The sequence below is a fragment of the Ailuropoda melanoleuca genome, chromosome 4, assembly GCF_002007445.2.
Source record: "Ailuropoda melanoleuca isolate Jingjing chromosome 4, ASM200744v2, whole genome shotgun sequence".
NCBI classification, from domain to species: Eukaryota; Metazoa; Chordata; class Mammalia; order Carnivora; family Ursidae; genus Ailuropoda; species Ailuropoda melanoleuca.
The window spans coordinates 123,322,319-123,349,887 of NC_048221.1; the positions used below are offsets into that span (position 1 = coordinate 123,322,319).

General features: G+C 53.0%; 1 protein-coding gene across 2 annotated transcripts; it reads right to left on the reverse strand.

Moving 5' to 3' along the window:
- Positions 1-3,220: 3,220 nt before the first annotated feature.
- On the reverse strand, positions 3,221-27,470 carry CAD (carbamoyl-phosphate synthetase 2, aspartate transcarbamylase, and dihydroorotase). Of its 2 annotated transcripts, XM_034659750.1 has the most exons (45): positions 27,132-27,470; positions 26,739-26,878; positions 24,742-24,871; positions 23,703-23,845; positions 23,388-23,529; positions 23,027-23,198; positions 22,635-22,820; positions 22,345-22,457; positions 21,865-22,010; positions 21,474-21,605; positions 21,104-21,337; positions 20,750-20,971; positions 20,358-20,546; positions 19,980-20,104; positions 19,675-19,805; positions 17,086-17,198; positions 16,387-16,631; positions 15,936-16,182; positions 15,442-15,540; positions 15,030-15,254; positions 14,771-14,953; positions 14,347-14,565; positions 13,874-14,041; positions 13,066-13,248; positions 12,844-12,948; positions 12,186-12,425; positions 11,861-11,942; positions 11,413-11,579; positions 11,091-11,255; positions 10,785-10,916; positions 10,397-10,598; positions 9,849-10,039; positions 9,601-9,741; positions 9,277-9,378; positions 8,716-8,812; positions 8,421-8,471; positions 8,091-8,135; positions 7,817-7,986; positions 7,632-7,706; positions 6,887-7,099; positions 6,584-6,709; positions 6,243-6,398; positions 6,055-6,156; positions 5,752-5,846; positions 3,221-5,642 (listed from the first exon to the last, which is right to left on the reverse strand). In XM_034659750.1, the coding sequence occupies exons 1-45, from the start codon at positions 27,211-27,213 to the stop codon at positions 5,540-5,542; spliced, it is 6,729 nt and encodes a 2,242-aa protein (XP_034515641.1). In that variant the 5' UTR covers positions 27,214-27,470; the 3' UTR covers positions 3,221-5,539. The 2 variants fall into 2 exon arrangements, with proteins under 2 accessions (XP_034515641.1, XP_002913816.2); XM_002913770.4 differs by lacking the exon at positions 8,421-8,471 and having other exon boundaries at positions 27,132-27,467.
- Positions 27,471-27,569: the final 99 nt, after the last annotated feature.

Below are 27,569 nucleotides of genomic sequence, written 5' to 3' on the forward strand. Positions count from 1 at the left end.
GGCGTTCCCAGGGCCTCCCCGTCCCTGGTTTAAGCCCAAGGGCCATCCTGTCACCACCTGACCAACATCTTACAAGGGGTGCTGGACAGTGGGGCAGAGTCTGAGGCGATCACAAATGGTCCTATAAAGTGGGCCCTGTTGCTAGAGCCAGCCAGAGAAAGTGGGCGGCGAGATCACGCAGGAAGGAGGGGTTCAGGGTGGCCAGAGCCTGTGTCTCTCTCCTTCAGCCCCCTACTCCCTGCCCCTCTCTCTGCCCCAGCTCCGCTCACCGCTCTCTGGCTACCACATCCTGAAGCCCCAGGAAGCAGCCCCCATTGGGCCTGGAGAAGCTCAGAGAACAGGTCTCGTTCCTGTCAGGGTGACCCTCTGCACTAGGCACCAGTGTGAGGCCACTGTGGCCACCCCAGGAAGGACACCTCTCCTGGCCGCTCATGGGTCATTCCCCTCCTCGCCTCCCGCGCCAGAACTCCCACTCCCTGCGGGAGACTTTCTGGTCAATTGCCAAGTGGATGCCTCAGGATGGAAGAGAAAGAAAGTGCAGCCATCAACACCCTCTTCCATCCTAGCTTAGTACTATGCTCCTAGGGGGAGGCTGTAGGTTCCTTAGTACTATGCTCCTAGGGGGAGGCTGTAGGTTCCTTGTACTTGAGCTTAAAGGGAAACAAAAGCTTCCCAGAATAGAGCAGTGTAGGGGGCCTCCAGGTGCACCCCTTTGGAGTTTTTCTCTCCAGTTTGGTGCTGTGTCCATGACGCCGGGTCCCGGGGATTACTGCTTGACTGACTTTCTCTCTGACCCGAACAGTCTGAACATTCAATCCCACTCTCTTGTTCTCTTTGGCTCAACCAAGACAGACTATAAATTTTAAAAGGACTGGAGCCAAAAACCTAAGGAGAAACAAAATGGAACCAAACCCAGGAACTAAAAGACAGTTAAAGCTCACCAAAATAAGCAGGTTTCAGGCCCTGCACTATCAAACTTGCTTTTCCTTGGCCCAGAGATTGCCTCCCTGTTCCCTTCCATCCAGCCCACCTGCTGCACTAGGGCAGGGTTCGGGTCAGGACTCGGTCACACAGGACGTCTGGGAAGCATGGGGACGGGGTGAGATTGCTCTGCAAATCGCACAGGGCTGGACAGAAGGCGGCACTGCTTTCCCATGTTTGCCTGGCACTTAGTAGACGTAATGACTGTCAGTGAAAGAATGAAGGGATGAGAAGATGGTAAATGAATGGGTGTGGGGTCATCCAAAATCTATTAAGTGCCATCTTTTTTTTTTAAGATTTTATTTTTAAGTAATCGCTACACTCAACGTGGGGCTCAAACTTACAACCCTGAGCTCAAGAGTCACAGGCTCTACCTTATAAAGTGCCATCTTAGTCCCCAGGCTCCCACGCATAGGCCAAGGGGCCAGTGCCTTGCAAGCTGACTCTCCAGGGCAAATCTGCAGCAGCACTTGGTGGTAACTAACCAGGTGCCCCTCTAGGAGGAAGTCATTGATACTGCCAGAGTCCCGCACGGTGGGTGACACGCCTCTCCCCTGGTCCTCCCGTGGACATTGCTTCCCCACCCCTACCACAAGCTCACGATGTCTGTCTTCCCGTTAAGCCCCACTCCGTGACCCTTTTATTACTCGCCTGAGGATTCATCACAGCTTTCCCAGCCTTTTCAGGACTGTCTCTGGTCCTAATGCCACACCCATTTTTTCCCTTGCCTCTTGGCAAATGACCTCAGCTTCTAGACTAGCTCCTCACGAAGCCCATGAAATATGGCGTCCACCTTACAGCCACAAAACATCAGAGTAACTACCATGACCAAGTCCGTGCCTCAGACTTCATTCTCTTTGACCTACTGCGGGATCTGGCTGTTGAAACCTCGCCCCAGACCTCACACACCAACTCTGGGACTCCTTGAGGGCTTTCTTCTGCGTTCTCCTCCCCTCCTGAGATTCTGCTTTCTCCTTGCTCTCATTCTCTTAGTGAACTAATACAGAGGTACATATTTAAAGAGCTTCGATTACCTTTATTTATTCGTTTATTATTTTTGAGAGAGGGAGCAAAAGCGCATGAGCAGGGGGGAGGGGCAGAGGGAGAGGGAGCAGCAGACCTCCGCTGAGCAGAGAGCCTGATGTGGGGGCTCAATCCTTGGATCCTGGGATCATGACCTGAGCTGAAGGCAGACACTTAACTGACTGAGCCACCCAGGCGCCCCCTTTGATTACCTTTATGTTAATGAATCAGTCGACAAATGTTTACTGAGCCCCTGGTATGGGCTCAATACTTTTCTTGGTGCTTGGGATGTATTAGTGAGTAACGTCCCTTATGCAATCACGTATTTATCTGTGTCGCATGTTGCCCTAACTCCCTAGCTTCATTATCTACACGACATCTCCATCTATGTCCCACGGCAGCTGAAAAGTATCATGCCCAAACAGAATGCGTCCTTCCCCATCCCAATCTGGCTCTCTGATCTGCGTTAGCCCTTATTCTCCCAATCTCAAAGTCCCATGCCATGGAGTCATTTTTTAGTCTTTCCTATCCTTAGTATTTTCACATTTCATAACACCCATTCCTGCCTCTTCATCCAGACCCTTTTCATCCATCATCTGCATTTAGTGCAGCGGGGTCCTAATTGGCTTCCCTGACAGTGGAATATCTCTCATCCCCCATCCCTTCCAGATGCTGCCTCCAGGTTAGTCTTCCCCTTCCCCGTACACTCACTTCTCCTAGCACTCACTGTCAGCTCCACACCTCCACCAGCTCACATTCCCCTCCCAGCCCCCACCGTCTATGGGATATCGTTACAGAATTACAGACACCTACCAGTGTTACCCTGGAACTCCCAACTCCAACCTCTCAGCTAATGCCAGAAGCTGCCCCAACTCGCCATGGTGGCAGCTCATTAATGGTAACAGGTGGGAATAGGACGAAAGTGGCCAAGCTCCAAGGGGAATGCCTATTTGGAGATTTTCTTCTTCACAAGCGTAGACAGTGAAGAGTTGGGGAAAATGACTTTGCAATGATAATAAGGGAACACATTAGGTCAGACCTTTTTTCATGGAGGGGTATTATCTAAAGGGTTCATCCAAAAGTGAAAGTAAAAAAGAATGTTAATATTTGTAAAGTGCTGGAACAGTGCTTGGCACATACTTAGAGCCATGTTAACTTAAAAAAAAAATAAATCAAATTGCTTAAGTAACTCAGGAGGAAAGGAGACCAGAAAAAATTTTTTTAAAACTTTTTATAGTTAATGACAACCACATGGAGCATATGAAGTTGTTTCTCAATGGATGTGGAACGACCTTAGATATGGACATTCTGTTTAAAGAGCTGTTTTTATTTCTTGCTGATAGCTTCATTTATTTCCCCAGGTACTAAGATCTCATTTCTGGTTGTAAAGGAAAGAAGTTTATTCAACTTAGAGCTGTGTTATGATTAGGAGAGCCAAAGAAAGGAACAGAGCAGGAACACCTCCCACCACTTAGCGACTGAGGCTAGAGAGTGTGCTGCTTGGCAGCAAACCCTGCTTCTACTTGAGGACGAGGCTCTCCGAGTTCTGTGGGAATCTGTGTGTGACAGATTCCCAGGTACTTGGGAAAATAATCCCTTGTTTGAATAACCTCAGAAGCGTAACTGAAGCTCTAGAAAGGAGCAGCATTCTATGAATGATCCTTTTCCAACCAACGAAGTTCTCTGGGCCCACGAGGGAGAGCTTGTCGGGGGTTGGAGTTCAGGAAGCCTGGAAGGGTTAACATTAGCAGGGCAGGAGAGGGCTCAGCTCGCCAGGAGCAGGTGGAGTGCCACCTAGCCGCACCCTCCTTCCAGCAGTGCCTGTGGGCTGTGAATTCTTGTTTCTGTTGAATGCACACCCACACCTCTCGCTCTGACCCACACCTCTTGCTCCGGTCTGTCCCTCTCCACCCCAACAGTACAAAGCAGGAGCGGCTCTGCTGGGTCTGGCTGTGGAGCCCCTCAGTGCTGCAGACACAGGATTCCCACGCCTGTGTTCAAGCTGTGCTGGCCCTAAGATTCTCTTCCCATCCAACCTGCCCGAGCCTGCCCTTTCCTCAGGCAACAGCCCAAACCCCATTCCATGGACAGGAGTCCAGGTTCATGCTGATCTCTCTTCTGAAAACTGGCTCCCCAGGCAACTTAGACTGGTTCTCTGCTGGCTCACCTTTGTGTGGCTTTTCTCTCACCCTGGTTTTGGATGCCCCTTAAAGTCTGAAATGACGTTTTCCTTTTTGTTTTACCGGAAAGATGGATTTGCAGTCAAGCAGTCCTATACAGGAATCTTAGCTATGTGACCTTGGGTAAGCCACCCAGTAACTTTTCTGTTTCTGAGCCCATTTCTGCATCTGTAAAATGGTTAGAAAGCTGATATAAGATTACATGAGAATATGTGAAAGTTTGTGCTCACATCGTTTTCAGAAAAAGAGTTCCTTCTTTCCCATCTCTGTAACACGCTAATAGCTCTGGACACGAAGTGGCTTCTTCCTGAATGACACTGGCGCAGTCTGGACCATCATGTGCCGGCATGTAGCAGTCCAATCTGTAGAAGTCATTGGATGCCTTACCAGCTGAGGTCTCAAATGTTCTTGTTCATTCTTGCACTCCCATTACACATGATGCTTTGTACTCAGGGGATGGTAAGTAAAGTCTGCTGGATCAAGAAATTTCTTCAAGGCTACTAAAGTTCATGGAATGGAATGGAATAGCTCACATACTCTGTATGATCCACAGAAGCCCTGACCTGCAAAGACACATGAGCTACTCCACCCCAGTCTCCAATCCCAGGGTTTCCAAGCCAAGCGCTCTTCAGCCCTCCACAGTATCTGAAAGTCCAGTGTCAGCCACAGGCTCCCAGGGAGAGTAGGTGGGAGGAGCTCCTAACAGTGAAGGCAGCTGAACTCCAAGCCAGGTTTTGAGGACACAATGGCTACCTCAGCCACTGAAGGAGAGGACTAAACACACAGAGGGGAGAAGAGTAAAAGCCTTACCAGGCAGGACCCTGTAACTCATATCCGAATTTTGAGTGCAAACTGAGGAAATACGGCTGGACAGGGATCGGACAGTGCAGGACCCAGAGCACCATGTAATAGCACATTCCCGCCCAGACCCCAAAGAGCCATGGCTCTGAAAATGCAGCCAGAGCAAGAGCCTGCCCAGCAAGGCTGCTCTTGGATTTGGGCAACTGTTCTCAAGTTCCAGAAGAAAGCCCTGCCCATGACACTTAGCATCCTATGCTGAAGCCAGGATACATGCGAGGAAGCAGGCACTTAACAAGCAGCTTAGCTGTTTATTTAGTCAGTAGAAAAATGACTTTATAGGTTTGCGGTGCAAGGTCAAGGGAGACGGGGCCCCACCCCCATGCTAGAGCACTCCAGTCCAGTCCAGTGCCTGGCGTGTGGTCTGCAGATGTGCCTAAGAGCACGTGAGCTATCTGGACGCCCCAGAGCATCTCTGAAGTGTGCTGCCCCCCTGGGGGGCACCGATTTCATGCCCAGCAGCTGGGCCTGACAAGAAGAGTCTGAGGAGCCAAGCCCTAGAAGCGGCCCAGCACGGTGGCTAAGAGAGCCATGCGTATGTACATGCCATTCTCGGCCTGGCGGAAGTAGGCCGCTCGGGGGTCCGAGTCCACCTCCACGCTGCAAGAGAAGGAAAACGGTTGGCACACAGCCCACGATGGCCTGTCGGGGACTAGGTGCCCTCCCACAGCCAGCCCCCGGCCTAGCCTCCATTTTGAAGCCGTGCCACCTTATCTCATTGACTCGAGGCATTGGGTGCATCACCACCATCTTCTTCTTGGCCCGCGTCATGATGTGGGGAGTGAGGATGAACTGGCCAAAGCACTGTGAGGCAGACAGGGACCCCGTCAGCACCTCAGGGCTGGGGTGGCCGTGTGGCCACAAGCCCGGGATCCTCCAGGGTCCCCTCCACATCCACACTCAGTTATCATGACCCAGAGGCCCAGCCCAGCTCCTGGGGCCCCCCTTCCTGGCCACTAGTCTAGATGCCCCGCAGCTCCAGCCCTGGCCTCCCCTCAGCCGGGGCACTCACAGCTTCATACTCCTGGGTAGAGTCGAAGCGCTCTTTCTGGATTCGAGTCATGTAGAGGACGTCAGTGTCGGGCAGTGCTTCCTCAATGCTCTCAAATTCCTCCTGGAGGGCGAGGCAGAGCCGGAGTGAATGGAGCGCCAGGCTCTCACTGCCCAGACCATGTGCCCCATGGCCTCCGAGGGTCTCACCTGCTTGGTACCACGGGCCGCCACAAAGGCCCGCACGTTGGGTGGCATGCGCAGGCTGGGAGGGGCCACATAGCGCAGGCTGACACGGTACTGGGTGAGCAGGCAGGCCAGAGAATGCACAGTGCGCCCATGCTTCAGATCCCCCACCATGGTGATCTAGGGGAGGAACCTAATCACCACGAGGGCCCCCAGATTGAGCACCTGCACCCACAGCTGTCTCAGGACCAGGATGGAGGCCTCCTGCTGCGGCAGGCCTTGGAGCAGAGAAGGCACCTCCCAATGGCCTTTCTCTCCAGACCTTCCCCATGCAGGCCTGGTCCAGCTGCTGCCACGACCCTTACCGTCATGCCATTGACAGTCCCAAGCTCCTCCCGGATGGTGAAGATGTCCAGCAGGGCCTGGGTGGGATGCTCTCCGACCCCATCCCCAGCGTTAATCACTGGCCTTCGGCAGTGCTTGGCTGCCAGCTGGGAAAACAGGAACAAGAAAGGAGAGCCCTGTCTTCTGCATCTCAGTGGCCCCCATTCCCGGCCTGAGTCCCACTCTTCCTGGGTCCCCTTCCCTGTCCGGTCCAACCAGAGACTTGCACTCATGTCCCGGGACCCATCCTATGCGACCCTGTCCCAGTGAGCAGCTGGCCTCACCTCCACCGCTCCAGGCTGCGGGTGCCGGAGCACGACGACGTCAGCGTAGCAGCTCATGGTCTGCACGGAGTCAGCCAGGGATTCACCCTTCTGGACTGAAGACGTGGCTTCCGAGAAGCTCAGCACAGCACCCCCCAGCCGGGCCATGGCTGCGGCAAAGGAGCTGCTGGTCCGCGTGCTCACCTCGTAGAACATGGAGGCCATCACCTTCCCCTGGCAGGAGGGCAAGATTCGATGTAAACGTGCGTGCTCATCTTGGGGAAAGCACGGGCTGTGGCTTGCTCCCCCACTCCCACAGGAGGGGTACTGAAAACCCCTCCCCGCAAACCTCATGACCTGTCCTGACCTTGACATTTCCATTAGTGTCACAGTAAGCTAAAGGCTCCACCTCCCAAAAAACCACTGGTAAGTATCTGAAAGAGATACTCGTTCTCTGGGGGAAAAGAAATGCCCCAGTTCTACCCCACGAATGCATCTGCATAGACCAAGTGACCAGATTAGTAGGCTGATACACTGGTGCTCAGGGCCTTGTAAGTCAGCTAACTACCGGTCAGAGGAGGGCAAACGTGGGCGTCGGGGGGCCCAGGGCAGCCGGATCTCCCAGAGTAGAGAAGGCCGAATAACTTATAGTGGAGGGTTTAGACTCACAGGAAGGGACCTATGGCAGGAGAGGGAGATCCCTCTGATCACTGCATAGCCCTGCTGACAGGGTCCTGGACCCGTAGCCCACAGCCCTGACCCTGACCTTGAGTATGTCGAGGCTCCGCTCCTTCTGTACCATCATACGCAGCGTGTGTGCCACATTGAACAGGTGAGACATCTAAGAAAGACCCCCAAGTCAGCTGGAAAGGCAGTGGTCCCCAGAGGTCCTAGCCCCAACTTTCCAGATTCTCAAAGCTCTGGGTGCCCCATCCTCCCTCCCCCAGGCACCTGATCCTTGGTGAATTGCTGGACAGACAGGATATGTTGACCCACTAATGAGTGCAGCAGGGGTGAGGTCTGGGGGTGCAGCAGGCCAGGGGTCCCCAGGTTCTGGGGTGACGCCTGTCTAGGTACTGGTAGTGGAGGGTAGCAGGTGCCATCGAGAGTTCCCATCAGCTCTGCAGTGAGGGACGGGGCAGAAGAGGGGGATCAGAGGGTTCCTCCTACACAGGCCAGATGAGACAGGTCCCCGAGGTGAGTGTGCGTTCCAGGGGAGTCTCACCTGGCTCCGCCGCCTTCCGAGAGGACTTTTCCTTTGGCTCCTCAGCTACAACAGGGCAACAGGATAGATGTGAGACTGCAACTAAGGTTTGTGAAGAGCCCCCGTTCCCCCACACTCTGGATCACAGTGTCTGTTAAACCAACTCACACAACAGTAGCTGTAGCGGGTTAGGGGAAAACAAGGAGGGCCAGCAGCCCGGGGGACACAAGTGACTTCCCACGGGGCTGCTGTGTGTGAGCAGTGGTGCCCTCCCAGGGCCCCCCCAGGAGGCAAAGGGATCCTAGGCAAGGGGAACGGCCAGGCTCACACCAACCAACAACCTGGATTTACCCCACGTTCTGCTGCCCCGCGGGATCCCAGCTCCCGGGCGGAGGAACATAGCTGCCCACAACAAGAAAGGGCCGTGAGAAGCTGTGGGGGTGCCTACCTCACGCTGGGCAGACTGATTTAGGCAAAGGAGGGTACAGCGGATCAGACTAGGATGAGGGGATGGCAGGACGGACAAAATAAGTGGACCAAAGTGACCCCCGTCCATCAGGGACACTGTGGGCGAAGAGGAGCCTGTCCCTACACATCTCTAAGTCCAGGCAGCCCCATCTTCCACATCACAGGACCTCACTCTTACCTGGCAGACCTGGATCGGAAGCTCGGTGGATTCGGGGTGGCAGGTGGAAGCGGCCATCGGGAAGCCCTGGGACGACCCGGCGGGGCCTTTCCGGCGTCTGGAGAGACACGGGCCTAGCGTTTTGAGAAGTTCTGACCCAACTCTTCCTCAAGTTCAATTCCTCAAGAAAAGCCAAACTGCTCACTGTCCACAGTGAGAATGGAATGGATCCCATTCTCCGTCACCTCCCCTCAGGTCCATCCTTCTACTATGATATCCTTGACAGAGAGAGACAAACTAGCCTTTTAGAGGCATGTGTGAGCCCCATATGACAGGGCCCCAGATAAATCTCTGGTTGGGTTAATAAGGGACTTGTGTTTTCCCTAGGTAGGTAACCTCCTAAATTCAGAGTTGATTCTATGTTTGGCAGTAGACAAAGAGATAGGTGGTGGAAATTTTAAGTGTCAAGTGCAGAGCCTTCCACCCCCTAAACCACCAATGAAAACATATGCGCTATTAGCCCTGTCCCTGGCGGCACCCCCGACACACCCCAGCCCCCTGGTTCCGAAGCACTGTGGATACCGTGGTTATCTCACTGGTGGCAGGGGCTGGGGGCGCGAGCTGGGGAACAGCCCCCTGAGGCCACTTGCGTACATCTTGTCCGTAGCCCGGGGGCACCAGGACCTGCAGACAGAAGGCAGGAGCAGGTGAGTGAGCAGGGGACAAAAGCCGGACTGAGATCCTAAAGGAGTGGAAGCCGGCAAAGAGAAAGACCGCCTCAGGGAGCCTGTGCCCACCCCTGTCCAGGGCAGCTGGGGGAGGTGGTGGCACCAGAGACAGGCTGGGGTGGGAGGACAATGGGACAGAAGATGTCACTACTGGGATGGGGCTTGGCCACACACATACCTGCCCGTCGATATAGGCCACCTCCCCTCGTAGGACCACACGGCGGACGGTGCCCTTCACCTTCTGCCCTTCAAAGGGCGTCCAGTGGGCCTTGGAGAAGGGCATGTGGCTGGGGATGGTCCATTCGTGCTCCAGATCCACCTGCCAGAGTCTCGGGTTATGCGTGGGCAGGGCCGCACACGGAACAGAGCCACAGGCTGCAGAGCCCCCCGCCCCCCACCGGGCCCACACCACGTAGGGGTCCTCACCTCTACGTAGGTGTCCTCCTGGGGGGGCAGGTGGAAGATCCGGCGCGGGTTGTGGTGCAGCCGCTGCAGCAGGTCATCCAGACTGAGCCGGCCCTCGCTGACCGCCGTCAGCAGCAGCGGCAGCATGGTCTCCAGCCCTGGGAAGCCGGGGGGAGGCCTGGGCCCACTCTTCTCCTCCAAGGTGTGGGGGGCTGGGGGGGGGAAGAGAGCAGCACCGTTAGGCCGATCAGCTCCCCGTCCAGGAAGTCACACGGGCCACCGGGACTGCACTGCCTCACCAGCCCCGATGCTCATCTCTTCCAGTTATGTGGAAAACGGGTAAACCGGGGCGGCTGCCATCTTTTGGGGACCACAGCTTATACCCACCTTCTCTTATTTATAACTTTACTCATTTGCCCATCAGCTCCTTCGGGGAGTATTTATCGAGCACCTGTCACAGCCCCAGTGCCGTGCTGTACAGATCAAGTCCCAGCCCTTGCGGAGCCCGGAGGCCCTGAGCTGGGGCGCGAGCCCTGCTGGGCAGAGAGGTACATTGTGGGGCCTCTCACCATGGTCTGAGGCGAAGCAGTCGATGACAGCCATGTTTTCCCACAGGGCCTCCACGTCCTGGCGGGAGCCAAGCTCAGGCCGGACCTCCCCCTTCCCCGGCCCCAGGTGCTCCAGGTCATCGCGGCTCAGAAACAGATGGTGGGGCGCCACTTCACAGGTTACGGGCAGCCCCCGTGCCTTGGCGGCTTTAATCAGCAGGATCTGGGCAGGGGGAGAGCGGGGAGATCTAGAGGAGGCCTCCCTCAGGCCCTGCCCCACGAAGCCTCCGCATCCAACATCCCCCCTAGGAAAGTTACAGGGCAGATAGGCCGAGCGTGGTGGCTCCACGCTCCCCACCCCCTCCTTCCCCCAGTAGGAAGGGCACCGGGACCTCTGGTGTACTCTCACCTCCTCCTTCCGGGCCACGTGACATATGTGGACCGAGCGCTGGGTCAGCTGGGCCACCATGAGGACAGCGGCCACACTCTGCCGCTCTGCGTGGGCCACGATGGGGAGGTGGGAGGGCCATGTCTCAAAGTGCTGGGGACAGAAAGAATTTAGCAGCGAGCGTGCAGAGCCTTCCATTATTTGAGCTCGTCAGAGATCAGAGCCTTCAGGGAGCTCTTGATGCTTCACTGCGGTCAGCCCACTCTACGGGGTCCTCAAGCCAGGAGGCACCGGCTGGCTGCCTCCTTCCATCGGCCCACTCCCTACCTCCATCCACTGGGCCACATTGTCCAGCCGAAGCTCAGAGAAGGTCTCGTTGAGGTAGAGCTTTAGCCCAGCTGCAGACCCAGCGACAGCACCCAGGGTCCCTGCATTTTCCGATGAGGCTCCGAGAAATAAGGCAAAGTCACAGCGGGCGCCCGCCTCTGCCAGCTGGAGAGGGTACATGGGAGATAAGGCCTACTGGCATCCATGCCAGCCTGGCACCGGCGGCCTGGGCCCCTAGGCTTCTGGGTGGGGCAGAGGGAGGAGGGATCTGGAAGGCAGGCAGACACCTGGGTCACCATGAAGCAGGAGTGCCAGGGCTCACCTTCTGGGCCAGGGCCAGGGCTGGTGCATCAGTGATGGGGGGCCGGGTATTAGGCATGGCGCACACCATGGTGACGCCCCCAGCCAGGGCAGCAGCGGTGCCCGAGGCAAAGTCCTCCTTGTGTGTTCCCCCGGGTTCCCGCAGGTGCACGTGGATGTCAATCAATCCTGGGAGAACATGGATGTGGCAAGATTAGAGGACGGTGCAGAGACACGAAGGACATCAAACACGTGAACTGGGGTGGCAGGAAAAGCAGCAGCAACTGATACGAGAGGTGGCTAGCTTTCTCCATCAGGGGCACAGGGGTCGTGGGAGGAAAGAGCTCAGTGAGAAAGATTCTGGCCCCCACACTCTGTGCCGTCCAGGCGGGGTGTGGGCCCCAAAGCCAGGGCCTGTGCCAGCTGCCACCAGTGTGCAGAAGCCCGGTTCTCCCAAAAGATGCACTCACCAGGGAGCCGCACAAGCTTCTGGGAAGTCATACAGTCAACGTGCACCTTCAAAGGGGGCGCTGGCCCAATCTGGCCCAGGGCCTGCAGGTGAAAACCGCAGTCAGCTGTGACTTAAGGGCATCCCGGGAGTTATAAGTAGGAACTGGGTTTTCCCATAAACCAGGCTCTACCCCTCTCTATCCACCTTCTCTCTCTGCAGCCACAAAGCCTGGGTATTAGCGTAACTACTTCATACCGAGATTTCCCAACCCCATGACCACTCACCTCTCCCTCCTGCCCCATTAACACTGGCTGTTGCCCTCCCAGCACCCAGGCCCCAGTCACCTCCACAAACAGTTTGGTGCACTTGATATCAATGATGAGGGGCACGGAGAAGTCAGCGGCCAGGCGCCGGGTACGGTAGCCCTTGGTGACAAAGGAAGAGAGACGCCGGCCCCCAGCCCCGCGCATTGACAGGTTAATCACTAGCTCAAAGTGATTCTCTGCCAGCTGCTCCAAGATGCTTCGCTGCGGCGGGCACTCACCATCCACTGCCTCCTCAAAGTGCCAGTCCACAGCCGTTACCTGTGGCCCAGAGACAAGGTCGAGGGCTAACCTGAGCCTGGCAGGAATCACGAAGGACAGCCTAAGGGAGGGAAGGTGGCCCAGGAACCCATAAGGAGGAGACTGAGGACCCAAGGGTGGGGACCAGGGCTGCTCTATTTGCTACCGGCAAAGTATATTTCTTGACGGGAAAGACATATACTCTATGGTTACCAAGGACTCTGTGCAGTATGAGCCCACACCTGTACATACAGAAATAATATTCTGGAAGACAATATACCAAAACGTTAACAGTGATAAAGAAACCGTAAGGAACTTTTCCCTTGCTTTTCTGGATATTCTATTTGCCCTACGTGGAATATACAGGACTTGTACAATGATGAGGGAACAGAGGGAATTCTCTGGTACAGCGTGGGGTAGGCTGTGGGAGCCCCTGTACCTTGACGCCGTGCTCAGTATAGAAGTCGGCGGTGCCCAGACTGGCGTAGAGACTGTAGCCCAGGCTCTCCAGCAGCCGCACAGTCGGGAGCAGCTCACTTTTGTTCTGAAGCAAGCAGGAGGAGGATGAGGTTGTGTCTGTCCCGTCTTCCACTTCAAGGTCAGCCCAGGCCCACAAAGCCAAGCCTCTCTGGGCAGGCCCCCTCCCCCCCGGAGTCCGTACCTTATAGCTGCCAATGGTCAGCAAGATGTTCTTCTTGGGGATCTTAAAGCCAGTGCTTAGCATGGCCTTGAGGTAGGCCTCGCAGCGGCTCTCCCCAAAGCCAGCCACTTCCCCAGTGCTGGTCATCTCCACGCCCAGCACCACGTCGGCCCCCGCCAGGCGTGAGAACGAGAACTGAGGGACCTGAGGGAGCAGGATGCGAGCTGCCAGGGCAGAAGGGGCCCGCCTCTCCTCACCAGGAGCGGCAGCCACGGCCCCTTCTCCTTGGTCTCATCCCAGGGTTATCCTTCCCCGCTGCTGCTCTGCCTGTCAGTCCCCTGCTTCGCAAACATACTTCAGGTCTTCCCTCCGTTTCCGCTCAGCTGTTCCCTTCCACAAGGCCTATTCCTTGGCCTAGGAGCACTTCCTTGACAAGCTCAGCGATCAAACATCCTGACCATCCCTCAGGACTCAGTTCAGGCACCAGCTCTCCTCCCGGGCCTTCCCAGGTCACCCTTTTGGAAGTGGCATCTCTTGTCTGTAAACTCCTTTAGCATTTTATTCTTATCTCTACTATGTAGGTTTATCACAGACCGTTACAGAAGCAAGCTGCTTTTGGACCCAACCTCCCTTGCCCCCCATTACTCGAATGCGAGATCCTAAGGGACAGAGACCTCCTCATCACCGTTACGGCCCAGTGATGCCTTGCCCACAACAGATACTCAGTTTACGTGCTGACTGACCTATCACATGTGGGGTAAGTGAACGCTCTCCCACTATTTGTCTCCTTGCTTCTGACTTCTAACCTCAAAGTTTCAGTCCTCCGTACCTTTACCCCCACGACTCCAGAGCCAGTCATGAGCCCCACAGGTTCCACTTCTTCCCCCATGATGACGCGTGTGGCCAATGCTACTAGGTCCACACCTAGTGTCTTGGAGACGAAAGGGAAGGAGCGAGAGACACGCACATTGCATTCGATGACTTTCAGCTGGTCGTCCTGGGGCAGAGAGAGACTGGTCAGGCCTTCTGCAGGCTGGGCTTGCTGAGGCTACTCCACTGACCTTGACTCTGCCCCTGACTTACCACTCTGTGGGCAATCAATCTGGAACAGGGGTCAGGGTAACTGATGGTCACAAACCCTGACAACACTGTGGGCTCTAGCTAGGACTCCTCCCTCTAGCTTTCAGGCCTACTCTATGAGGGCAGGAGACAGTGAGCCTCACTGGCACTGTGGCCCCACACAATGAGGAGGTGCTAAGACCCTTTAGTCCCAGTGACCTTCCTGCAGTCCCCTCTTACTACCTTGGCAATGAGCTGCAGATTGAAGGGTCCCGTGACCTGCAGCTCCTGGCCCACAGCGTGCACGATGGCTTTAATCCGCTCTAGAGTTTTGGCAGTGATGTCTTGTGGTGGGGTCACCAGCGTGGCATCACCTGAATGCACACCTGCATTCTCCACGTGCTCAGAGATGGCAATGGCTGCCACCACACCATCATGGGCCACAGCATCCACGTCAATCTCCTAGTGGGGAAGTGAGGGCAATGTGATACAGGGCAGGGGGCCATTTTCTTCTCCCACTTGCCCCAGGAGGTTCCCTTCCTTTAAGAGCCTTGATACAACCCATCCTTCCCAGTCCACTGTGCCTATAAAGTGCAGACAGGGACAGACAGGGGAATTTCCACCAAGGCTGGGGAGCCTGCCCTAAGAGACATCTTTGGGGCCCTACCTTGGCCTCCTGGATGAACTTGGAGATGACCACGGGGTGCTCCTTGGAGACGGCTGCCGCACTGCTCAGGAAGCGTTCCAGGTCCCCATCAGTGTAAGCCACATTCATAGCAGCGCCGCTCAGCACGTAGGAGGGGCGCACCACACAGGGATACCCCACCGTCTGGCAGAACTGGCGAGCAGACTAAGGGTGCAGCTGGGTTGGTCATACTCACCCATGACCTCCTCTAGCTCCCAGCCCCCACCAGGCCCCAGCCCACCTCTAGATCACTGAGCTCCCTCCACTGAGGCTGGCTGATACCAATGGTGTCCAGGAGCCGGGAGAACTTGAAACGGTTCTCAGCTGAGTCGATGGCTTCAGGGGAAGTGCCCAGCACCCGGCACTGCTGCCGATGCAAAGCCATGGCCATGTTGTTGGGCAGCTGCCCGCCCATGGACAGGATCACGCCTTCAGGGCTCTCGAGCTCATAGATGTCCATCACCACCTTCATGCAAGAGAAGGATCGAGTGGAGGGAGCAAGTGGTCAGGGATCCGAGCCTTCCTGCTCACTGCTCCTCACCCTCTACCCACTTCCCCTCAGACCCCACAAGTTCCAAAGAATCTTAGGTCAGCCAGCCACTCCCACGTGACCCTGGCCACCCAGGCTAATGAGCGGTCTTCATTTCTCTCACCTCAAAAGAGATCTCATCAAAGTAGAGTCGGTCACACATGTCATAGTCAGTGCTGACTGTCTCTGGGTTGTAGTTCACCATAATGGTCTTATATCCCATCTGCGATAGAGAGGGAAATGAGATTTAGCTAGGAGGTGGGAGGAAGAACACTGAAAAACTAAGGCAAAACCCCTACTTCAAACAACATCCCAGCTTTCTCTGAAATGGCTGTCAGGGACACCTGTCTTGGGAGGGAAGGAGGGCCAGCACTGTAGGTATCAGAGACATAGGTACAAAGCGTTGGGAGAAAAGACACACGCCCTGTGAGGGGCACAAGCTGGCCTAAGGGCAGGGCTCCCCCCCACCAAGCTCCCCCCCGATACCTCCCAAAGCCCTAACATAGATGTTAAGAGGAGCAATTAATACAAAGTGCCAGGATTAAGTGTGGGCGGAAGGCAATCACTGGAACTGCATAGAACAGTAAGGAAAACAGTATGAAAGACTAGCTCTCGGACCTTTCGGAGCTGCCGGATGCAGCCCACGGCACACCAGTCAAACTCTACGCTGGAGCCTATCCGGTAGACGCCAGAGCCAAGGACCAGGACATGAGGCGTTCGAAAGGTGAGGTCATGGGTGGTGCCCCAGTATGTCAGGTACAAATAGTTTGTCTGGGCTGGCCACTCGGCTGCAACTGTGTCGATCTGTTTCACTGCTGGGCAGATCCCCCGTTCCTGACGCAGCTTGCGAACAGCCAGCTCTGTGCTAAAGGAGAAGAAGGGTCAAAAATAGAGCCCTGGGAGTGGGCTGTGGACTAAGTAGAGGAGTGAGACCCCGGGGCAGGGATCTGAGAGGAAAATACCCCGGGGACGAAGGTCAGAAGCCTCCAAAGCTCCCTTCCAAGGGCCCCTCCCTAGTACAGTCTCTGCCCCACAACCTCAGCCCCAGGCCCTCACCACCACCTCTGACCTCAGAACCGCAAGGGCAATCTGCTTGTCTGAGAAGCCAAGGCGCTTGGCCTGCTGCAGCAGGTCTGGGGGCAAAGGCTGGCCACGATGCTGTTCCAGCAGCTGGGCGTGTGCTATAATCCGCTTCATGCGGTGCAGGAACCAGCGGTCGATGCGTGTGAGTTCATACAGCCGCTCCACCGAGTAGCCAGCCCACAGAGCAGCTGCCACCACGAAGATCCGCTTGTCGGTTGGCGTCTCCAGCTCCTAATGGGGAGAGCAGACAGATGGATACGGAAGGACTGTGGAGAGGGAGATGTCCAAATGTTAAGCAAAACAGTCCCAATCTGCTTTTAGCACCTCCAAAAGCCTGAAAGCGGGAGTACCACTGTTTTAGGAAAGGAAGCTGCTGAAAAAGCACCACAGCCAAAGCTCTGGGATTGCAAAAGCCTGTATGCAAACCCTGGCTCTGCCTCTTTCTGGCTGTGCAGCTAGACAGCAAGTTCCATAAGATCTCTAGGCCTGCTTCCTTGCCCCTGGAAACGAGCTTAAGAATATATCCTCGTATAATGATAGAGGAGATGAACCACAAAATTCTCAGCAACATGAAAACACAGCAGATGTCCAGTAACGACTGCTGCTACTAATGGTAACAAGTCCGTGGGCTGGGGGCAGCAGGGGTCCATTTCAGGGTTCTTGCCAGGGGAAGGGAGCCACTTACCATATCACTGACTGGCTTTACCGTGTGATCAAAGCCCACACAGTTCTCATCCACCATGCGAAGAGCCTTCTGGAAGGCCTCCTCAAAAGAACGCCCAATGCCCATGACTTCACCTGGAGGAATAGGATGTGAGGACTGAGGGCCTGGAGGCAGAAAGTGCTGCCCAGAATTGCTATCATTTAGTCAGGTCTCTGGGAGGTTCCGGGGTCAAGTCCCACAGTGGTGTATGTATGGTGTTTCATTATTGAGGAACCTTAAACTGAAGTTCCTTTCCTTACCATTTTCATGTCGTGTTTATTAGTGACCACGGAATTAAAATGCCTAGAATGGACATGGGGATACTAGAACATATTACAGTGTGGCACAGTGGACCCACCCCTGACAGTTATCCGGTTATTTGCTTTACTCCCATTATAATGACACCATCTGGGAGGTCTCGTCCTTTCAAACTTCTCAACAGTCTGGATAATAGGAAGATGATCCCACTACTCTTTGAATCCACCCAGAGATAATCACGTTTACCGCTCTTATTTTAAAGTATTTCTTTCTGGACTCTTTTCAAATGCATGTTTTGTACATGATTGTAGAATATGTACGATTTCTAACCCGCTTTTTCTCTCATCGTAAGCTTGCTCCCACATTGCTACGTGATCTTATTACCAGCCGTTTAACTCCTGTATGATTTGCCATCACTTAACTGCTCACTTGTGGAAGGACACCTAGGCTCGAAGTGTTTATCCTTCTACATAAGGCTGTCATGTCTTTGGGGCTTTGGATTATCTCCTTACGATAAATTTTCAGAAGTGCAGGGGCAATAGATAAGGCCCTTAATAAATATTACTTGCTTCATAAAAGTCTGTGAGTTATAATACACAGTATAAGTTTAACCACCTTCTAAGAAGTATGTACAATTATTTTAAACAATTTTTGCTCATAAACAAAAATGTTACCTCATTGTAAATAGATCTCTACATACTAATAAGAGGGAACTCCCGTCTCTACAACCCTCCAGGTTTGCTTATTGATTTCCTCTTCTATAAAGTTTTGACAATTTGCCCTAGGGTCTTCAAGTTTTCTTACCAATTATATTTTTCTATTTGCTAATAGCAGTGTTAGGAAAGTGGATGATAGGTGATTTTGTTCAATTCCTTTGTAATATGATTATATTATAAGAGCGTTGATTTGGGGCAAAAGAGAAACCTGCCATATTCATATATGCATGCCTAGGAAGATTCTGGAATCATATATATACCCAAAGTAATCTCTGTGTGACATGATTATAGGTCATTACTCTTTTTTGGTTCAACTACTTTGCTAACTTCTCAATGGTGCATGTATACACTTATATAATAAAACTTACAAAAAATTATCAAAGATCACATTCCAAGAACACTTGAAGAGATGTAAAACATTTAAATGTCTCTGGAAATCAATCTTTGTCCTATTTTCAGTCCACTTCTTTTTACCAACAACTTAATTATGGCTTCATTCCCATGTTTATTATAATTTTCATATAACAGAAATTCATCTCCAGAAGGAACAACTTGGCAGCCTTGTACAATTTCTAAAAATTCCAAAATAATATCTGAGCTTACTTCGACTTGCTTGTTTATTAAAGGCTACTATTGCTCTTAATGGAAATTTGGAACACAATGAAATGTTCTTAACCTTAGCTGGAAGCACTGTGGTATGTGAAATGCTTGCTTTGGTTGAAATGTTTTAGAACAGTCTAGAGTGATTTAAAGGGACACCACAGGGAAGCCTGTTAACTCAATTCCAGCACATTCGACCACTGCTTGGATGTTGACCATTTCACCCACTCATTGTTCACTGCTACCTTTCCTTGTTTTTACGAAAAAGGTCTCAGATGTCCTGCTCTCATCTTAAATGTTGTGCTTAAAAAAAAAAAATGTGGTGACTGTGGCAGAAAGCATCTGGAGAAGGAGCTGGGCTGACGTGGCTGCCACCGCGCTGACTTGGATAGAGAAGGGTTCACAGAATAGCAGGCCTCACTTCCCTGAAGCATCACTATTTAAATTTGCACGGAGAACAAACTGTCACTGGCATTAACAGCCTAGTGATGAAGCCCTGGCAAAATGCAATGCAAGGCTGTGGGTAGAGTTTCACGAAGCCAGTCTCACCGCTGACAGGCAACAGAGGGGGACAGAGGTGCGTGTAAGGAGTGACTGGATCTAGTTTTCCGTTCTTGGCTCTACCCTCTCCTCAGCCACGTCACTTTCCTTCTGCGGGCACCTCAGTTTATGCATTTGTAAAAAGGGACAGATGAGCTAGTCTGACGGCTATCACCCCACCCCAGAGACTCTGACACACCCGCCATCTGGGGAGTGGAGGTGGCATGTGTACTCTGGCACAGATTTCCAGATGCATTTCATTCCCACTCTTGATGAGGACTACTGAGTTTGAAACATCCCTGTGAGTTCTGAGAAACCACGTTCCCAAGCTGCTGCTAATAAGAGGATCTGAAAGGCTATGCCAGGGAACTAACTCTATGACATTCTAGGTTCTTAAGACTGCTGGGACCCCAGAAGGTGACCTGGGAAAGGGTCTCTTGGGGTGTGTCTCTCTCACCAACGCTCTTCATGCAGCTCCCGATCTTTGTGCTGACACGGAGGAACTTGCTGAGGTCCCAGCGAGGAATCTTCACCACACAGTAATCCAGGCTGGGTTCAAAGGCTGCTGTTCCCCCTGTCACGGAGTTCCTGGGAGCCACCACGTGGAGGTGCCAGGGCAGAGTGGGAGATGTAAAGAGTGAGCTTCCAGATAGCATCCTCCGCCCCCACACATTCGGACCAATGTCCTTATCATAATCCCTGTCCCGTGAATGTTTTCTTCAGCTGCCCTCCCTCTCTCTGATCTTTTTCCCACCCTCATACCTGAGCTCTGGCAGAGGGATACCCAAAGCTAGTTTGGCTGCCACGTAGGCCAGCGGATAGCCTGTGGCCTTACTGGCCAGGGCGGAGCTTCGAGAGAGCCTGGCATTCACTTCAATGATGTAATACTGCAAAGAGAGAGAGAGAGAGTGTGTCACCAGATAACTGGCCCAGAAAGCCTACCAAAGAGAGATATCAGAAGGGCCAGAAAACAAAGCCCTCTCCGAAGGGAAAGACAGCAAAAAACACCAGCCCCACCCCAGTCCAACCCCCCACAGACAATTCTGACTTCTACTCCAAGGTCTGTAGGGTCAAAAGGCCCCAAAATTATGGACGGGGGTCTAACAACTAGAATATCAGCTCCAGGGTCTAGAGTCTCACCTGCTCAGACTCGGGGTTCAAGGCATACTGCACATTGCACTCCCCAACGATTCCAAGGTGCTGGGTCACCTTGATGGCGGTCTGCCGCAGTAGCTGGTATTCCCGGTCATTCAGCGTCTGGCTTGGAGCCACCACTATGGACTCACCAGTATGGATGCCCAGTGGGTCCAAATTCTCCATGTTACACACCTGTGAAAAGAAAGTCCCATGAAGGTCACTGCCAAAGGGAATTAAGAGAGATAGGAGACTGCATCCCAGGGCCCTGCTGCTTCTGGTGAAACCCCACTGTCGGTCTCAGGGACATTGAACCCTCAAAGATCTCAGCCCTGGGCTCTGCTCTTACTAGAGCTCATACTGCCTGACATTACCCCCACCCCGCATCCATTACTCACCGTGACGCAGTTGCCATAGGCATCTCTCACCACCTCGTACTCAATCTCCTTCCATCCCTTTAGGGACTTATCGACCAGCACTTGGCTGGTATGGGCAAAAGCTGGGGCCACAAGAGCAAAGAGCTCCTCCCTGTTAGAGGCAAAGCCAGAGCCCAGGCCACCGAGGGCAAAGGCTGCACGCACCAGCACTGGGTACCCCAGCCGCTCGGCAGCTGCCTGGGCCTATAAGGAGCAGAAGAGATGGACAAACAGATCAGGCCTCAACTGCTTGCTGCACAGAGGGTGCCCAGCCCCAGAGAAAATAAGATACAAAGACAACGACATCATTCCACCGTCCCCCAGCCACCCTCAAACCTGTTCAAGAGAATTTGCCGCCTCACTGGGGGCCACATGCTCTCCAATCTCCGCCATCCTGGAGGCAAAGGCACGCCGGTCTTCCGTCAGTTCAATGGTCTCCACGGGTGTGCCCAGGACCCGGACCCCATACCGAGCCAATACTCCGGCCTTTGTCAGCTCCACACCACAGTTCAGAGCTGTCTGGCCCCCAAAAGTCAGTAAGATGCCATCTGGCCGCTCATTACGGATCACCTGAGGGAGGAGAGGAATAATAAGCATTAGGACCTTGGGGGACAAGGAGAGGACCAAAGTATAGAACCTCGAATGACCACAGGATCCCACTACCCACGTGGGTCCCCTCCTCAGTCCACCCTTACCCCAGTCATACCTGGGTTACGTAGTGAGGTGTTATGGGAAGGAAATAGACCTTGTCAGCCAGCCCCTGGGAAGTCTGCACTGTGGCAATGTTGGGGTTGATCAGCAACGTCTGGATGTTTTCCTCCTTCAGAGCCTTAATCGCCTAGGGGGACAAAAATGGCCTATCAGCCTCGCCTGCTATCAGTGGTCTTAGACCACCAGTATGTCTCTTCTTCTCTCCCTCCCTGTGTTCTCAGTCCCTAATAACCAATTCCGATTCCTCAGCACCTCACCTTTCCACACATTCCCCAGATCTCCTGGTTCGTTCCCTCCTTACAACCCACGTTCACGCCTCAGCCCTCTCAAGACTATCCATTCCTGAGGGTCACAAACCCAGAGGGGCAGGGATGGACATGCTTTACCTGAGAGCCAGAGTAGTCGAACTCTCCAGCTTGGCCAATGGAGAGGCCCCCAGAGCCCAGGATCAGAACCTTTCGTGGTGGTGGAAGCCCAGAGCCTGGGGTGGGAATTCCAGGCGGACAAAGGCGCTCAACCAGCCGCTCTCGAACTATGGAGGCAAAGAAAGTCATAGAACGCTAGAGCTGAATGAGACCTGAGAGATCATCTACATTAACCCCCTTGCTTTACAGAAGAATCCGAAACAAGTCACGCCTCCAATGAGTAGCAGAGGCAGGACAAGAACCCAGAACTCATGACGCTGGAGCTCCTTTCCACAGAAGAGGCATAAATAATCATTGTGGCTTGGTTGCTTTCCTGCTCCATCCCCTTAACCTCCCAAACATATCTCTATCTCAATTTTCCGGGGCATGTCCATCTTATGCCCATCCCAGAGCCAACCCTGTTCTTAGTTCTCCACGACCCAGGTCTACTCAGGCGCTTACCTGTCTGGCCCCCAGGGTTCCCAGCTGTGGCTTCTTTTACAGTTTCCAGAAAGATATCAAAAAGAAGCTCCATATCTGAAGGACCAGCTTGGTGCTCTGGGTGAAACTGGACACTGTTGAAGAGATGGGATCATGCAACCTGCCATCATCCCTGGCTTGGAATTGGCAGTATTGTGGGTAGGTAATGGGATAGATAACTGGGGCCCACTGCTTCACCTTCTGATCTTCAAGACCCTGGGGCTTCCAAGCTGTAGAGATTCAGTCACCCTGCCAGAATCACCCAGACTCACCTGAAGAATGGCAGGCTGTCGTGTACGATGCCTTCATTGGAACGATCATTGGCGTTGGTAAAGAGAGGAAGCCAGCCTGCTGGCAGCGAGTCCGTTTCCACAGCAAACCCATGGTTCTGGGATGTCAGAAAGCAGCGCCCAGAGCCCACCAGCAAGCATGGCTGATTGTGGCCTCGGTTCCCGTATCTGGAGATGGAAGCACACTGAAGTCACTGGCCCCTTTCACCACCCCCCTTCACCACTGTACCCATCCCAGCTTCTGTTGAGCTTAGCACCCTCAACCGGCCCCTGCTCCTGTTTCAGCACTAACCAACACCAACTCTATTCCCATCCCCAAGACTCCCCACCGCTCACGTCAGTAGTGCGGGCCTTCCTCTCCCCACAAGTCCCACCTCATCTTGTATGTCTTGGCCCCAATGGCTAAGGCCAACAGCTGGTGTCCCAGACAGATCCCGAAGACAGGTCGGGGATTAGGCTCAGATAAGACACGGCTCAGTGTGGATACCACACTGGGATAGGAGGCGGGGTCACCAGGGCCATTACTCAGGAAGACACCCTCATACTCTGGAGTGGGCAGAAAAGATGATGTCAAAACCAATAGTTTAACCAGAGAGACGCACTTACAGCCCTTACCATCAGAGCAAAAGCCCTGATCTCTGTCTCCTTCCCTGCAACTTATAGCGACTAGACCAAGGGACAGATCTGCCACCCATGCTGCCTGCCTGTAGCCCTGTACACAACCCAGCTACTCACCCTGGCTATCTAAGGCGTGATCCCACGGTACCACAGTGACCTCAGCACCACGTTGACACAGGCATCGGATCTGATTATACTTGAGGCCACAATCCAAAGCAAGGATCCGAGGGGTGCCTCCTGTATTGAACACCCGTGGAGCCTGAGGAATAAAGGACAACAGTTGGCAGCTGTGATCAGTGAGGACAGATAAACACACACCAACCCCTGCCTTTGAGGCCTCTTCTGATTTGCCCTCAAGTGATAACCCCAGTTATGGGCAGAATAAAACTACCAAGCTATAGCTTGCAACACTCTCCCACTCTACCTCTGTACCTTAATTGAGACCTCTGGCACCAGGGGGCGGGCATTGGGGTCCAAGAATGGCAGGGCTGAAGGCTCTGTCCCATCCTGGACCAGCTTTCCCAGCAGAGACCCTTGTTCTCGCAACTTCTTAGTCAGCTCCCGAGTATCCACTCCTGTCAAAATAGCAGTCTCAGAGATCACACTCCCCCAACTCAGTCATGCATGAGGTTAGACTTTCAGAAGCACTGCATTCCGGAACTCTGAGTCACACACAGCTGTTCTAGGGGCATCAAAATCCTGGGCCATCCTGATGGAAGTACACTACCATGAAGTATTCTTGCTAAAAATATCACATCTGAATTGAACCATGACTTCTAGATTTGTTTACAGAAAATAATGCCAGGAGACAAAGAATATGCTAAACAACACTACAGGAACGTAATCAACAAAATGCAGATGGTGGGATACGCTAAAGGAAAACCGACTGGTTTTTGTCAAATGGGTTATAAGGTCCACTGATCCAAGGGACATACCAACCAAATGTAATACACGGATCTTACTGAGATCCAGATTCAAATAAGCGGTAAAAATCATTTAGATAATAGAAAAATTGTGAACACTGCCTGGAGTTTGGTTATTAAGGAATTACTGTTACTTTTTAAAAGGTACGATAACGTTATCACGATTTTGTTTTAAAAAGGATTCCTGATTCCTTTTTCAGACAGTGAACTATTTGTGGATGAAATGATAAAACGTTTGAGATCTGCTTCGAAAAAATGAGGGGGTTCTAGTGGTAGTGGTGAAATAAGTTTAGTCCTGAGTTAATGATCACAGAAGCCGGGGGTTCATTATATTATTTCCTCCTTTTGTATGTTTGAAATTTGCCATTAGAGTGAGAGCTCAGTTCCTTCTCCGAACCCCAGACCCCAATGTAAACCTTCCACATCTGATACATTCTATCACAACCTTAGACTCAAGGCCCAACAGTGCACAAGAGACCTCTTGATTCTTTCCATCCAGGCACCTGGGCTCTGGCCAGATACGATCCTGCTCACGCATTGCGCCATACCTTGCAGGCCAGGTATGCCATGCTGTTGCAGCCACTGGTGCAGGGTGTGGGTGGCACTCCAGTGGCTGGGCGTGGGACAGCACTCTCCCACCACCAGTCCTGCCACGTGGATCCCAGAGGATTCAAACCACTGTCGGTGGAAGGAAGAGACTGTGAGGAGCCTGGGGCCACATATCTTCCTATCTTCTTTTCCCATTGTTCGGCAGGGGCCCTACACGTCAGCCACACTGAAAGACCCGGTTGTTCCTTTAACACACCAAGCACCTCATGCTTTTGTCCTTTACCAACAGTGCTGTTCCCCATATGAAACAATGAACAACAGGCCCTCATTAATAACTGAGAACGAGCTTTTCCTTTCCTTCCTTTTCTTTTATCCAAAATGGAAATTACAAATCCCACTTCTGTGAAGATACTGCCTTCTCACCCATGGCAGTTTGTGCCTCCTCCTTAGGGTTCACCTAAACTCACTTTATTTCCACTGTTCTTGCTATTTACATTGTATATACATGTGTTTGTGTGTCTCCCTGTCAAGAACGATGAACGCTTCAGGAACAAGGTGCCTGACACATAGTAGCAGTCAACAAACATTTACTGAGTGCCCACTTAGTGCCAGGCATTGTAATAGATGTTGGGGGAGGAGCAGTGAGTATGCAAAAAGACAAGGTCCCGGTATTCACCATGTTAATTTGCTACTTAAGAAGCCTGAAAATTAACAAAGCAACATGCAAATAAACAAGATCATAATTACAGAGTATGATAAAAGCAGAATGTAAGGTCAACGCACAATACCTTATTAAATAAAAATAAAGGTTCAAGGTACGACGCTAAGCATGATTATGCCCCTCCCCCTAGTAGGGGATTATCATTAAAAAAAAAATTTAACACAAATTTGCTACCCAGTACATAAGCATTTAATAACTAAACAGAGAACTGGGTCATTTATGTGGGAGGGGATGGCATATTGAAGTCACATATGTTTAGTGGTAGAAGGTCTAAAAGATGATGGCTGTTGAGAGTTTTAGGGACCTGCAGGGTAGTTCAGCAGAACCCTCCATGGCCAGGTAGACTCGTCCACGTATGGACTGGTGCATTTGTAGCACGTGTGCCACAAGAGTATCCTTGGGGGACTGGAGGCTCTAGGAGGCCTTACTCACCCTGGTCCTGTTAAGGGCCTCGATTTTGCAGATTTGTAAACACTTATTTTGTCAGTGTGTCTACAGCTGACAAAGCTGAAGACTGCCATATGTTAACCAGCATGCTGCATTTTAAACAAGAATGCAGTCTATTTACAGATTTGTGATGAGGAACGGTCCTTTCCAGGATTAACAAAGTGTGTCCCTTACCTAGAGTTCCCTCTCCTAAGAGTCAGGGTGAATTAAAGAATTAAAGGCTCACTAAGCCTGGAAAACCAGGACAAAATGCGCTTCGAGGAATACTGTACCTAGGCTGGGGTGGTTTCCACTAATAATTTGTCCATTTTTTTCATTAGTTGAACTCTCAGTGCAACTTAGTTTCCAAATTCCAGAGGAGGAGGAATAGGTGAAACTTCACTGTGGGAGGAGACTGAGTTTTCTTATCTAGAGATAAGAACTCCATAAAATGTCAAAAACAGTCAAGGTAAGAAAAATAGGTTTAAAAGATTATCAACTTGACTGTTTGGTAGGTGAACTGGGACCCACTCTCACTGGGAAGGGTGTGACCCTAGCTTCCAGTCTCTTTCCCACTATGTAATCTTAAAGCATTGCCCCCATCACATCACTCTGCTGGTAAAAAATCTTCACCGGTTCCTTACCGAAGCCCAGACTCTTTGGCTTGGCATCCCGCGCTCTGTGCCTCTCAAGGTACTTCAAGCCCTGGGTAGGATTTGTCCTATCACTTCAGTGTGTATCTTTGTTCTCTCCAGGATGCCTAACTTAATGCCAATGTCTTCACTTGACTAACAGATAACAATCATTGATTTGAAAAGGAAAGTAGAGAAAGCATTTGGGTGTGGCTACCTTACTGAGACCGAACTCATCCACTTCGTCTGTGGGGATGCCGTAGTTGCCGATCAGAGGATATGTCAGCACTAAGATTTGTGCTTTGTAGGAAGGGTCAGTGAGGGCCTCGGGGTAGCCAACCATTCCGGTTTGAAACACTGCAAGAAAAAGGCAGGGCTGGGGCTCGGGCAGGACACCCTTCACAACACTGCCTCGCGCGATGACAGTGCCCCAGCGGAGGCTGCCTTGACCTTGAGGAATGAAAGGGGCTGGGATGGGGACCGGGGCACCAAATGGGGGTGGGAGGGAAGGTATGCAGGCGGGAAAATGGCGGGTTTGGGCAGGGCAAGCTGGGCAGAGAGGGGCAGCAGAGAGTGGGATGAGGTCGGCAGCCCGCCCGAGCTTGCTTACCCACTTCCCCGGCAGTCGACACAGTGGCCCCAAAGGGCTGGCCCCGCAGGACCGACCCATCCTCCAACATCAGGGCCGCCATGGGAACGGAGCTCAGAGGCGGGGGCGAGCACAGAGAAGCGGCAAGCGCAGCAAGCCCCAGCCGGTGCTGGAACCACGTGAGGCCGGCGCGCCAGGAGTCGGTCCACGTGGCTAACCGCGCCGGTGGCTGGAGCGCGGAGCGCGCAAGGCGCAGGAGTTCCAGGCGCGCTGGGCGGAGGCTGACTGCGGCGGCGCGGGCTGCCGGCAGCGTGAGGGGCGGGGCCCAACACGTAAGGGGCGGAGCCAAGTTAGCAACAGCGTGCCCGGCGTCTCCTCTCCCCCAACTCCGCCCCACTACAAAGCCCCGGGAAAACTGGAAAAGAAAACCTACTACTCTAAAGCGGTCTCTCCCACTCT

Bases quoted from the DNA above. Each gene is read 5' to 3' on its own strand.
- CAD (XM_034659750.1), bottom strand. From the start codon at position 27,213: ATGGCGGCCCTGATGTTGGAGGATGGGTCGGTCCTGCGGGGCCAGCCC. The intron at 22,011-22,344 runs GTAAGCGCCTGA...TTGCCTCCATAG, and splicing joins GAACCCTGGGGGCCAGACAG to TTCGAGAGCGGCTGGTTGAG. The intron at 11,943-12,185 runs GTGACTGGGGCC...TTTCACCTGCAG, and splicing joins GCACCAAACTGTTTGTGGAG to GCCCTGGGCCAGATTGGGCC.